This window comes from Populus euphratica, unplaced genomic scaffold (genome assembly GCF_000495115.2).
Source record: "Populus euphratica unplaced genomic scaffold, PopEup_1.0 scaffold99.1, whole genome shotgun sequence".
NCBI classification, from domain to species: domain Eukaryota; kingdom Viridiplantae; phylum Streptophyta; class Magnoliopsida; order Malpighiales; family Salicaceae; genus Populus; species Populus euphratica.
This window is the reverse complement of record NW_011499902.1, coordinates 134432-148593: the sequence shown is the minus strand read 5'-3', so window position 1 is coordinate 148593 and position 14162 is coordinate 134432. Positions and strand designations below refer to the sequence as shown.

At 35.1% G+C, this 14162-nt stretch overlaps 1 protein-coding gene across 3 annotated transcripts in view; it reads right to left on the bottom strand.

The window, feature by feature from the left end:
* Positions 1 to 14162, bottom strand: part of SWEETIE (HEAT repeat-containing protein) — a 42052-nt gene that overhangs the window by 7666 nt on the left and 20224 nt on the right. For all 3 annotated transcript variants that reach the window (XM_011036735.1, XM_011036737.1, XM_011036736.1), the window contains exons 16-34: positions 13830 to 13940; positions 13538 to 13705; positions 13277 to 13363; positions 13023 to 13116; positions 12819 to 12887; positions 12595 to 12717; positions 12444 to 12512; positions 12005 to 12109; positions 6981 to 7069; positions 5261 to 5417; positions 4546 to 4695; positions 4256 to 4305; positions 3966 to 4065; positions 3818 to 3874; positions 3658 to 3725; positions 2709 to 2802; positions 1323 to 1549; positions 341 to 485; positions 186 to 254 (exon numbers count right to left, since the gene is read on the bottom strand). In XM_011036735.1, the coding sequence (XP_011035037.1) occupies positions 186 to 254; positions 341 to 485; positions 1323 to 1549; positions 2709 to 2802; positions 3658 to 3725; positions 3818 to 3874; positions 3966 to 4065; positions 4256 to 4305; positions 4546 to 4695; positions 5261 to 5417; positions 6981 to 7069; positions 12005 to 12109; positions 12444 to 12512; positions 12595 to 12717; positions 12819 to 12887; positions 13023 to 13116; positions 13277 to 13363; positions 13538 to 13705; positions 13830 to 13940 (2032 nt within the window). The remainder of the gene's footprint in view (positions 1 to 185; positions 255 to 340; positions 486 to 1322; positions 1550 to 2708; positions 2803 to 3657; positions 3726 to 3817; positions 3875 to 3965; positions 4066 to 4255; positions 4306 to 4545; positions 4696 to 5260; positions 5418 to 6980; positions 7070 to 12004; positions 12110 to 12443; positions 12513 to 12594; positions 12718 to 12818; positions 12888 to 13022; positions 13117 to 13276; positions 13364 to 13537; positions 13706 to 13829; positions 13941 to 14162) is intronic.

Genomic DNA, 14162 nt, shown 5'->3' with positions numbered 1-14162 from the left:
GATGCATACTAATCTCACATGGGAAGGAAAAGGTATGTAACTACAACTCAATATATGCATTATATGCCACCACTGTTCTCCAAACAGGATGAGGACAAAGTATCTAACTGGAACTTAATTAGCAAACTGAGTGGAAACAAAATACCTAAAACTTTTCTAAAGCAGTGTTCAGCACCCATATTTACCTTGTCAAGAATTGCAGTTAGGAGTCTCACACCAATTGGCCGCATGTTTTCAAACTGTATTGTGCTAATCTATGACAGATGAAAGATCAAAACACTGTCAATTTTAATGTGTGTATCAAACTAGTACAGCTGTTCAACAATGACAATATCCACACCTGATAAGCCAGTGAAATTAACTCTTGAACATGGAGAACTAGCCAATCTCGCGAGAGTCCCCCATTAGTAGATTGTTTCCTCGCCAAAGAGAGATCAAAATGAGCAGGATTCTTACCAACAGCTATAGGCAGATGACTCAAACACCTAATTTCCACCAAATTAATTAATTAAATTACTATGATGTTGGAAATAAAGTCAAATCAGAAAACTGATTTCAACCAAATTGTGACCAGTGCTTTCTATGGCACGAGAGGATTTTAGGTTCATGTTCAAGTGACACAAGGCTTGCACACAGGACAAAAGGCATTAAGCTGCTCGTACAGTTAACTACTTTGAGTTGAAAGTTGCAATATTAGCTTGAGCAAGTACAAACTGGCTTTTGTTAAAGCATCTTTTAAATCCAATAACTTAAAGTTCAGCCTTTTTGGCACATATAATAACCATTTACAATAAAATTTTGTTTAGTGTGCATATATGCACACAATCAGTTGACAATATTCTCATCAAAGCAAGTAAGAGAATAAAGCAAGACTTCCACATTATTTACTGACTCAGGTCTCAATTTGGAGCCAGAAACTTGTGTACCATTCAGATAATATATGGATGGTGATCATATAAATGAAGTAAATGATGAAAGGTGCGATGATAACGAGAACATCTAAATTAGATTCAGGTATTATTGAAAAGAAGTAAAACATGATGGACAACTTCTTCTTCTTCTTCTTCTTCTTCTTCTTCTTCTTCTTCTTCTTCTTCTTCTTCTTCTTCTTCTTCTTCTTCTTCTTCTTCTTCTTCTTCTTCTTCTTCTTCTTCTTCTTCTTCTTCTTCTTCTTCTTCTTCTTCTTCTTCTTCTTCTTCTTCTTCTTCTTCTTCTTTTTCTTCCCCCTTGAGGTCAACAAAAACAACTTGACAAAAATAAAAATATATATTATAGGACAAGGAAACATGAATGGTAGAGAGGAAAGATATGTAAGGTCATACTCGGCAGCAAAAACTCTAGTTCGGTATCTGAGGTGTTTATCTCTGTTATGATTGATCCTGTGAGCTCCAAAAGCATAACCTTGCACCGGCATGCCTTTAGAGCTACTAACCATGTTTTCATCATCTTCCCCAAGGTCCATTCCTGAGTCGTTGTCTGCACCATTTAGAGGATCCTTTCCAGCACTCCTATTGGTATCAGTATCTTGCCTTCCCAATGTAGCAAGTACCTGGAAAATATTAAAGATTCTCATTTATCACGGTTGAGGCAAAATAAATTTTCTAATCAGTGACCCAATTTTTCCAGAGTTCAAAGGTTCAAAAACTCCACAACTTTATCTATAATTAGAGACCAAATTAAGGCTGGATTTATTGTTGCTCAAGTGAGTCCCTGCAAGCTATTTCATAGGTGGTGTTATCTCTGTCCATAAAACATAAGATTGGTAATGGTTCCCATGTTTTCTTTTAGGAGAATTTGTAGGAAGTTATTTCTAGTTCTGAATTCGTTTTGCCTCTGTATGTAGACTGGTAAAGGGGGGTGAACTCTGGAGTGGTTTGGAAATTGTAGTTTTAGTTTTGTAGAATATCTCCTCTGTTCCATATACGCATCCCTTCTGTAAAGTTCCATCTCATTTGGAAATCAAGCTTTTCAGCTTGGAAAGGGTTTCTAAAGAGGATAGACACTAATGACCAATTGCAGATGAGGATGCCACGATGTCAAATCTCTTAAAACAAGCATCATATGATCCCACAACCAGTGAAAGACAGATATCTCTTTCTTATATTATTCTATACGTGGGATTGTAAAACTCTTTGGAGACAGGTTTTTTACAGTAATTTAGTTTTTTGACAGAGACGAGTGCTATAATACTTCAAGATCAGATTCCATAAAAATATCCAGGATATAATGGTCCCATCTGCCTCTTAATGGTATTCTGATTCAGATGCTTTTTAAAGAGCATTAGCTGACACTTTGGGATCCTTGGCCAGACAACCAACAAGAGCCTGAAGGGCCTGTTTGTTGCCAAGAAAAGTGAAGAAATATCATGGATAAGAGCAGTCACATGAAAGTATTGATATTATGTAAAACCGTAACTTGCTTCATTTTCAAATCCAGATGAAATATGTCTACCACTAACAAAATCATACTATGGTGACCCAAGTTCAAAAGGCAGCTCAATGAAGAAAACAAGGGTTTGGCTTGATATAATAGTAAAGATTCTCCAAATATTATTAGACAAAGGTTTATGTTATTCTCTGCATTCTTTGCATAGAATCATATGCTTGGTCCCAAGAAAATATATATATATATATATATATATATATATATATATATATATATATATATATATATATAATCTTCTCAGAGGTAGCTTTCCAGGAACTTACCATATTACGACAAATCAATATCCAGTGAGATGGACATGAAGGGCATGAAGCAAGGAGCAATCGCATAATTGTGGCCCGTACCAGACTCCCAATCCTTCAAGAATGAGAGCAATTTAAAGACCAAAAGTAGAAGGAAATAACTGCAATAAAAATGAGTTTGCATCTCATCTCCCATGTGCAAAAGCACACAAATTGTTACAGAAAAGGTCCGCTTTGAAGCATTCTTGCTTACACAGGATAAAGATTGTGAAACATTATTTGCAACAAGTGATTTCTAATGATATTCTAGTCACTGATACAACAGTCAAGCAAAACCTGAGATCTCCATCGTATTTAATATAAGCAAGTGCAACAGACACAATTTGTCATCCTTATGTTGCTTGAAAGGACTCAATAGAAAGTAAACTGTCTTAATATTAACCCCAGCACACTGGGTATGAATGACAGTGACTATAACTACAGCAACTAAGATAACCAAGAAAACTGATCCTAATTTAAGTCTGCAGTTTATAGAACTTTGCAAGTCGACAAGTTGTACAAGATACTTATAAAATGAATGATAATAAGTTCTGAACTCATGCACTTCTTTGCAATGAGCAATCCTTCAACAAGACAACTTTAGTAGCATTCAGCCTCTTCTAGAAGAAGAGTCTTAAATATCACTTCTTGATGAACAACGTGGCAAAAATACTACTGATTGATTGAGGATGGAAGAGTGAACATACTTGCTCACCCAAATATGATAGGGCATAGGAACAAGAAAGACTTCACCTTACAAGCAAAAAAAAGACATAAAAGTTCATTGGAAACAAACAGCAACTTTGCAATTCTAGCTTACAGATCAAATGACATGAGGACATATATTTAACACTGCAGCCACCACCATTCATGATACTGCAAACTAGTTACAGATCAAACATCATGGTTAAAAAGGATATTGTTGACTTACACAGAATCAGTTTCCTCATTCAGCATGTGAAACAAGTTATCTTCTATTTGCTCATCACTGATAGAAACCTGCCAAGGAAATTTTAAGCACAAGGATTGGACATATTGGGATGAGGTTTGATGCTTGGCAAATATGAAACATAAATTCCATGGCTACTCACTGGATCCTTTTCAATGAGATGCCGTAGGGTGGAGACAGCAAGATGCCTTAAAGTAGGCTGCTTCCAATGAAACCAATTTGTATTATTTAAAGGAATGATAACAAAAAACTTTTCTTTTTCAAAGAACTAAAAAGGAGCAAAGCAAAACCTGTCCTGATGACAGAGTTGAGAGAAGCGTTTGCACGTGAGTGTGCACTGAAACAGCTTGCGGAGCAAAAAGGACAAGTTGCTGTGTAAAGCGAACACTCCTGCCAGATTGATGCAGCTATTAGTTAAAATCTTCAACAGATACAAACCCAAAAAAAAAAAAAAAATAAGAAAAGTTTGAAGCTCATTGCTTTCAATAAGATCACAACCACCATAGTTGCAGAAAAGAGTTTCCATTGCAAATATCAGAATGGGAAAAAAAAGAAGGGAAAGAAGAATTTGTCAGCATACTCTAGCAATGTGGCCGTTTCTTGCCAGGAGCTTATCTCTGCAATGACAGACTGCATAAAGAAATCATCAGATGAATACGATCAACTTTATGAAAAAAAAAAAACCCTCTATGAACTACAAAGTATAAAAAATTGACAAAAAAAAAATCATTTCAGCCAATGTAGATATATACTTTTGTTTGACATGCAATGCCAAACAAGTGACAGATGGTAAAGATAATTGTTAGGTAATTAAAATGAAAACCACTCCTAAAAAATAATTCAGAAGTAAAGCACTTGTGAAGGCAATACCTTGCAGCGTGAAAAGAAAATGCTTCCAGGGGCAAGTTCAGGACCAAGAACAGCAACAATAGCATTTATAAGCCGGCCCACTCCTTGCTGAAAGTCAACCAATCCATTCTCCTCCGACAGAAGAATGTCCAAAGCAAGCCCAAGTGTTGCCTGCATACAGAAGGATAAAGGAAAGACGAGCAAGGGCGAAACATCAACAAATCAACATGAATGATTACATATGCATAGCCACCATTGACTTATTTGATGACCAAACAAATCAAGAAAGATAACTAGCCAAAAAGTTAGATTTGTAGTCTCATTAAGAAACATAGCAAAATCAACCGAGCATTACATTTCATACAAATGCAACAGATTGAAGATTGGCCAAGAACTCCATTTTTAGACAAGTTTGACTTCAAAAAGTAGTACCAAGCAAGATACTTGACTATCAATGCAAGGCACAATCCACACCTAAAACTTTTTTTATGTGATCAAAGTTGTTGAATCACCAACACTATATCAAAAGAGGTGCAGATTCTCATGCATCAGCGCATGTTTCAGTTACCAAGATTGATCATTGTTTAAGACGGAGAGAAAAGGGAAGTAATAAACACGACTGAAATGAATATAACGAAGTTAATGAAAATCCATCTTTGGGAGTATATAGACTGACTATGATGGATACAATTATACAACCTTTTGAACAGTATAAAGCGAAAACAAATTCAAGTACCTGAACATGAGATACATATGAGAAACCAGAAGCTTCAATGGTCAAAAGAAGACCATACAACGACCAGATCTGTAACCCAGTAATTGTACTTTTAGCTAGCAAAGATATTGAGCTCACAGTTTGAGGCACTAAACTTGACAATGCCATTCCTCCAGCACTGCATAAAAATGTGTTGATATTCTGTGATTAATACATACAAAAAACTATCAATGAGCTTCGTTCTGAAAGAGTATGATTTTAACAAGCCTGTATGGTTGGCCAACAAAGTCTTAGAAATTCCATCCAAATTTCAAAATTTCACACACGTAAGAAACATGAATGTGACCCAGCTTTGTTTTTGCTAATATCCTTGGAATAGCATAACAATCCCTGAACTAAGAAACTGCTCCCATTGAATTCTAAGAGCACCTGGTTCTAAACCCAGAATGTTGTTGAAAAAAAGAACAAAGGATAAATCAGAGTCCAAGTTTCCTTTTGAATATAGGTGCAACGGGGAAAAAACTCAATTCCTGTATCAGCATAATAACAAGAAGATAACTATTTAAACTCATTTGCTAATCATTATCTTGATGCAGAAATTATGACACTGACACAGTAAGGGCCAAAGGATAAGCAAGTTTACTTAAGTTAAAACCCTCAAAGACTAAGAACTATAGTTACCATAACTTCAGGAGACACTTAAAATATTTAATTTTTATTCATCGAAGTCTACCTACCAAAAAGCTATTTCAACCCTTTATATAACAAAAAAACTAGAAAAACCTTGTAATATTGAATAGAAAATAAAATAGAAAAATTATTCCCTTTAAATAATAAATTAGAAAAACCTAACAACATTGAATAGGAAAATAAAAATAGGAAAACTAGAAAAGCCTAATACTAAATATGAAAAAAATAATCCTTACATGAATAAGAAGAAATGAAAATAACTAAGAAAAATATTTATTTTTCCAAAAAGCTCATGCATCATATAGTCAAAAAATGATTTTAAAATAGCAATCATTTTTACTCGAATGCTAATCATTGTCCGTATCTTCTACAAATAAATTATAATTGTATTCACAAGCCACTTACCTAGCCAGTCTGCACATGAAATGACACAGTATTTAGAATTTTCTAATTACTTGATGCCTCAAATGTATCAAAAACCTTTAAATGGAAAATTTAATCACTTGCTAGCATTGACAGACCAGGATATCCACCCATCAAAATTTTATATCACAATAATTACAAGCACTCCAACCTTATATTCAACGAGGTGACAAACCATGGAAATGCACAATTTTAGCTAATTCTTAGGTTTCCTAAGTTGCCAATTAAAATAAATGCAATAGACAATAGATTTGGGTAAAAGAAGAAATAAAGAATCTTTCCCTAAGACCTTTTTCCATACCCAACTTTAAGTATAAACCCTTTTTCAATCTTGACCCTGAAAACCTTTTAACCACCCCTCTAACTACTAACTCTCTACCAAATAACTTATATTTAGAAGAGCTTCAATCCCCAAGAAAAATAGGTAATGACACTCCCTCAAAGCAGGCACCAAAGAGATGCCACAGCAAACAACAAATCTCAAAGGAACTGGTTAGATATATAGTGGTTAGACAACCTACCCAGTTACTTTCTTAGTAAAATAATAACACATGCAAAGAGAATCAGTGTCAAATACAACCAACAAGAATGCAAAAAATAAAAAAATAAAAAGGAAACTACTATTCACCTGCGATGAATGCAGCCAAGTGCAAAGGCAATTGAGCCAGCATAGTTGAAATCTGTTGCACCGGGAAGGTCACCAAGAAGCAACCTAGTCTTTTATCATCATAAAAGGGAGAGAGAGAAGAAAAATATAAAACTTTAACCTCCATAAAAGATGTATAACTGTTGAAGATTCTGAAGTAATTAAGACAGATTTGAAGCTGATTTGTAGGGAGTAAAAACAGAAAGTCAGATATCATTTCCTATAAATCAAAACCTAGCAATAACACTTATTTATGTGTAGTTAATAGTTGTCCTCATATAGATATGTAGATGCTGTATATATTCAAGAATTTATTCTGAAACAAAGTGAGAAGTCAAAATTTAACACCTCTCCATGTGGTATCAGAGCCTAAATCAAGCCTCTTTTTTTTAGCTTATCTCTCTCTAAATCTGGGATTTCTCATCTTTTTTTCTCATCTATCCTGACAATCCTAGTCACTTGCTCTAGGAAACCTATCCAGATCTGAAAACATGTCTGAAAACACTACAAAAAAAACCCAAATATCAAGGGAATTCCAGAGTTTATAGTCATCCTACCGACTAAATGAAAAAAAACTATCTAAAGTGGTCACAGGTAGTAAAAACCTTTCTAAAAGGAAAGGAAAAGATTAATCATTTGATGGACAATCCTCTCAGTCCAGAAGACCTAAAGTTTACACTCTAGGATGAAGAAAACTCCATGATTATGTCATGGCTATGGAACTCTATTATGCCAGAAATTTGTGGGCCTTATATGTTTCTAGTTACAGCAAAAGACATATGGGATATAGTGAGACAGACTTACTCTAAAGTGAAGGATGCTGCGTTAATCTATGAGATTAAGATGAAGCTTTCAATGACCAAACAAGGTAATATGATGGTTATTGAATATTACAATACTATGAAAAGTTTCTGGTTGGAATTGGACTATTATCAGGATTTTAAGATGCAGTGTAGTGATGATGCTGTGATTTTAAAGAATTATGTAGAAAGAGAAAGGATCTTTGAATTTCTTGCAAGACTCAATATAGAATTTGATCAAATGCAAGTCCAAATACTTGGAAAGGAATCTCTAACCTCACTCAATGAGGTATTCTCAGTAATAAAGGCTGAAGAGGAAGGAGAACTGTGATGCTTGAGGTCCCAAATACTGCAGGTTCTGGTATGATGATAACAAATAGCAGAAACCTAAGTAATGCTAGAAGAAACCAAAATGATGCCATGAATGGTGCAACAGTGGTAAAAACTGAAGGGAGAAGATTCTTTAAAAATGATCAGTTTTGTAGCTATTGCAAGAAAACAGGTCATACAAAGGGGACCATTCAAGAGGACATGCACACTTAACAAATTCAGAAAAGGCAGCACGAGTCCAGCACCCAAGAGGTGAGAGGATTCTACAAAGAGGAGATTGAACGCCTAACAACCTTACTCAATGGATCATGCTCTCTTGCTCAAAATGGTAAAATTCCAATTTCCCATGTCTTTAGTGCCTCAAACAAGAACCATTCCAGCATCTGGGTCATTGACTCAAGTGTAACAGACCATATGACTTATTCTACAGGTGCCTTCACATCATATCAACCATGTCCTAGCAATAAGAAAATTACAGTGGCTGGTGGATCTCTAACCACAGTTGCAAGCCAGGGAACAATCCCTTTTAATCCTGTGTTTACTCTTAAAAGAGTATTACATGTTTCTAACCTTACTGCAAATCTGTTGTCTATCCGAAAACTAATTAAAGACATAAATTGTAATGTAAGTTTCTTTCTTGATCAATGCATATTGCAGGACCAAGGACCTAGCTACGAGGAGGATGATTGGGCAAGCTAGAGCTAAGGATGGGTTGTACATGCTTGGAGTGCAAGGCAGCAGTAGTAACTCCCCTTCTCTATCATTAATTTCAGTTAATTTTAATAAAACTAATGTTTGGAATCATCATCGTCGTTTAGGACATCTATCATTTAAGACTCTTAGGAACATGTTTCCATCTTTATTTAAAAATCTTGTTGTTGAACAATTTCATTGTGAGATCAGTGAATTTGCAAAGCACCATAGAGTGCCTTTTCTATAAGTGATTAAAGATTTGTGTCTCCATTTACTATAATTCACTCAGATATATGGGGTCCATATAAGATTCCTAATATTTCAGGAGCAAAAGATTTTGTAACATTTATTGATGATTGCAACCGAATGACTTAGGTTTCCCTTCTTAAAAGAAAATCTGATGTGAGTCATATCCTTCCAAACTTTACAAATATGATAAGGAATCAATTTAAGGTTAACGTTAAGGGTTTAAGAACTGATAATATTAGGGACTACGTTAATCAAATTTTATCATCATGCTTTGAAAAAGAAGGGATTATTCATCAATCATCTTGTGTCAATACTCCACAACAAAATGGGCTAATGGAAAGAAAAAATAGATATCTCTTTGAAACCACTCGAGCTTTACTTTTCGAACATCAAGTTCCAAAACATTATTAGGGGGTAGTTTTAACCTTTACATATTTGATAAATCGAATACCTTCAGGAGTTATTGGTTTCAAAAGTCCTTTAAACTATTTGTCAGAATTCTTTCCAAAGAATAATTTTTATTCTAAAATTCCCCCAAAGCTCTTTAGGTGTGTCATCTATGTTCCCATTCACAAACATCAATGAGACAAACTTGATGCTAGAGCTCTTAAGTGTGTTTTCATAGGATATTCCATCACACAAAAAAGTTACAAATGTTATCATCCATCTTCAAAGAGATTTATTATGTCAAAAGATGTAAGTTTTAATGAAAATCAGTCTTTCTTCAACAAATCTTCTCTTCAGGGAGAGGAAAACAACATAGAAGATAAGCCCAACAATGACTTTGATATTTTTTCATTCCAAATCCCATCTAGGCAACAATCATCTCCCATTTCACCATCCTGTGAGTCTCCAAATATTACTCTGCAGGGAGAAACTACTGCTGACAGACCTCTTCGGGTATAAAGAAGAAGGATATAGCCTGATTTAACTCTCTTGCAAGCCCAACAATACGGACCAGAACAAGGTAAGAACTTTCTCATTCATCTCTACCTGCTCCTGACCTTGATTAGCCAATTGCTATTAGAAATGGAAGAGGAGAATGCACTAAGAATCCCTTATATCCTATAGTTAAATTTATGTCATTTCAAAAATTCTCACCATCACACAAAGCCTCTCTCAAAAATAAACACCATACCTATCCCAAAAACCTTGCATAAGGCTCTAAGAAATGAGAATTGGAAAAATGTCATAAGAGGAATCAAACATGGAAAATAGTTAAGTTACCAAAAGAGAAGAAAACAGTAACGTGTAAGTGAATATATGCCCTGAAATATAAAGCTGATGGCAGCCTAGAAAGGTACAAAGTTAGGCTAATTGCAAAAGAATTTACACAAACATTTGAGATAGACTATCAAAAGATATTTGCTCTAGTTGCTAAGATGAACACCATTTAAATTCTGTTTTCTTTATTTGCTAATCTTGGATGGTGTATGAAGCAATATAATGTTAAGAATGCCTTCTTACACGGAGAGTTGGAAGAAGAGGTTTATATAGATCCACCACCAGGATTCAGTCACTCCCTTCTCCCCAACCAAGTTTGCAAACTAAAGAAGGCACTCTATGGCTTAAAACAATCTCCTAGAGCCTAGTTTGAAAGGTTCACCAAAGTCATGGTTTGTATGGGATATCAGCAAAGCCAAGGAGATCATTCTTTGTTCATCAAACACTCCATTTCAGGGAGAGTTACTATTTTGATTGTTTATGTTGATAACATTATAATAACAGACGACGATTTTTTGGAAAGAGATAAGTTGAGAAAGAGGCGTTCAGCAGAATTTGAAATCAAGGAATTGGGGAAGTTGGAATACTTTCTTGGCATATAAGTGGCACATTCAGAAAAGGGGATTTTTATCTCTCAAAAGAAGTATATTCTTAACCTTCTAAAGGAAACAGGAATGGTAGACTGCAAACCATGTCAAACACCTATTGATCTAAAGCACAAACTTGAGAATGACAAGAAAGAAGCCATAACTGACAAGGGTTAATATCAAAGGTTAGTTGGAAAATTGTACTTAGCTCACACTCGTCCAGATATTGCTTATGTCATGAGTGTGGTAAGTCAATTTATGCACAACTCGAAAGAATCACATCTCCATGCAGTATATAGACTCCTCAAATACTTGAAGTCTACTCTTGGAAAAGGAATTTTATATAAAAATCGTGGGAATCTGAACCTTGAATGCTATTCAGATGCAGACTATACTGGTGCATTAACAAATAGAAGATCAACATCAGGTTATTGTACTCTGCTGGGAGGACATCTTGTGACATGGAGAAGCAAAAATACAAAGTGTTGTGTCAAGATCAAGTGCAAAAGCAGAATTCAGATCAATGGCCCTTGGAATTTATGAGTTACTATGAATGAAGATTATCCTAGAAGATTTAAGAATCAATTGGGATGAACCAATGAAGTTGTACTGTGACAATAAGTCTGCCATTGCAATAGCACACAATCTAGTGCAACATGATAAAACTAAACATGTGGAGGTAGACAGACATTTCATCAAAGTTAGAGAGTGGATTGATATGCACTCTTTTTATGCCTACTGGGAACAACTTGTTGATATACTTACTAAAGGTATTCAGAATCCTGTGTTCAAAAACATCTTGGACAAGCTGGGAATGAAAGATCTCTTCCATCCAGATTGAGGGGGAGTGTTGAAGATTTTGAAGTAATTAAGGCTGATTTGTAGGGAGTAAAAACAATAAGTCAGATATCATTTCCTATAAATCAAAACCTAGCAATAACACCTATTTATGTGTAGTTAATAGCTGTCCTAATATAGATCTGTAGATGCTGTATATATTCAAGAATTCATTATGAAATAGTGAGAAGCCAAAATTTAACAACTTTTCATAATAACATCTCCACATCACAATTACAATCAAGTTCATGAGAAAAATTACAATAGACATTAGTGTGGAACTAACCATTTTGGCTGTAAAGATATCATTTCCCAGGCGAGCTAGTAGACCAAGACCTTCTGATGATGCTCTACGTTGGGATGCACAAATGTCTCCCTCTGCCAGAATACTCTGACAAATTAAAGTAAGCAAATGAAGAAAAGGGCATAGTGACAACCACATCCATGATTAATCATAGATTCAATGCAAGGCATTTTGCTAGGGGTGCCTTTGCTTCAAGGTAAATAAGTCATAGATTCAATGCAAGGCATTCTGCTAGGGGTGCCTTTGCTTCAAGGTAAATACAAAGGTGCGATGTTACAAGAATAGTTATTGAGTAATTGTCAATAGTGTAAAGGTGGGTTTCCAAGGCTAGTAAATATTAGCCTCCTTCCCCCACTCACCTAACCAAACAAAGGTGGTCAACCCCCCCCCTAAAAAAAAAAAAACCCTAAAAATTAAGTACCTGAAAAATTGCCTGAGCTCCATTCAATATCTCAGGTCCCAAAGGTTGGGGACGTAAAGCAATCAAAGCCTGAAAATAGCGTAAAATCCTGAATGAAAAATGTTGAACCATATAGTGAGCTTTAACCAAATCAAAAGGGGATTCCAAGAACCTTCAATCCTGCGAGTAACCCAACACATATATTGGTAACACTGGCTTCATGCCATGATTGCTTTTTTCCAGCTTTTAGACATTGCTCAACCATTCCAAGAAGCAACAACATCCCACCACTATCCTGGGATATATTATCAGCAGAAAACATAAATGTTAGACATCTCACCCTTGCAACTAAAAAATTGATAAACAAAAGTCAAGCCAAACACTAGATCCCCTTACTTGAGAAGCAAACATGATTCCAAAGCAAAGGAGCATCTGGTTCACCAACATCTTGTTTATTGTTTCTGGCTTCAAGAACAAAATAAAGTCCAGGATACGGAGTAAAGTAACATAACAACAAGAATAATAAATACAAAAAAAAAAATACCATAAAAAAATAATAAAACATCTAACGTCAACTAGAAACAATGAAATAGTCATTACCAGAGGAAAAGTTGAGGGTTCATTGTCCCATACACAAGGCATAAGGCCATCTTTTCCACCTTGAAAAGCACGAACTTCATCTTCAAACCAATCCCTAATTAAAGACATGAGCAAAGGAGTTTTTAGAGAGAGTTCAAGATTCTATATGAATTATTGAAACATGACATGATGATTGTAACAAAACAATTAACAGAAAACCCAACTAATAGAAATTGTAAAAGAATGGTACAAGAAAATAATGAAGATCCAAGCACCTTCCAGGAATCCAAGGACCCAACCATGCATCTCTTTTGTCTAGCAATAACCTCAAGCATGAACTTTCCTCACATCTAGCAGCATCCCTTTTATTCAACATTAAGGAACACAAACAAAATCAGTCATGCAATTCTTTCACACACACAAAACTGAAAAAATATATAAGTTTTGTACATTAAAAAAAAGTGTCGATCTTCACAACAAAGAAACAAATGAAAAACGAAATAAATTACCACCATACAAGTATAAGACATGATTACCTAAATGGAACAGTACATAATTGGATAATCTGAGGATGGTCACTTTTATATGCCATTGAATCAGGGAGGGCCTGATAGGCCATTAACGTTCTGATGATGAATATGTCCATTGCAGGCTTAATATTAGGCATTTCCTTGCGTTGTAGCAGTAGTATATAGGACAGGGCACTGTTTTATAATACAATCAAATTTTTAGTATGAATCATAACACTTGATGAAGCTAACCAAATCAAAATTCAAAAGAAATGAAGAGGCTGGGTGCAGGTTGAAGAAACTCTGGTAATAACTGTACCTACTCAAGTATACCATAACTGGTTGAAGTAGAATCCCATTGTTTGCTGCATTATGAGAAATAAAGCATCTTACAAATGCTGTCAGTGCATCAACAGCAGCAGACCATACGCTACAAAAAGCAAAAAGAAAGAGCAAACACAATATCATCAGTGGCAACATGCTGTATCAAAGGCATCTTTTCAACTAGAAATAGTTATAAATAGGAAACAAAACAAAAGGTATTCTGGATTGGATATTTAGCAGAGATCTATCTCACATTCAATGAAGCATGGTTCCTACAAGAACTCCAAATTATTCTCTAGAACTCGTCCTTCTCATCATAAAAATCCAC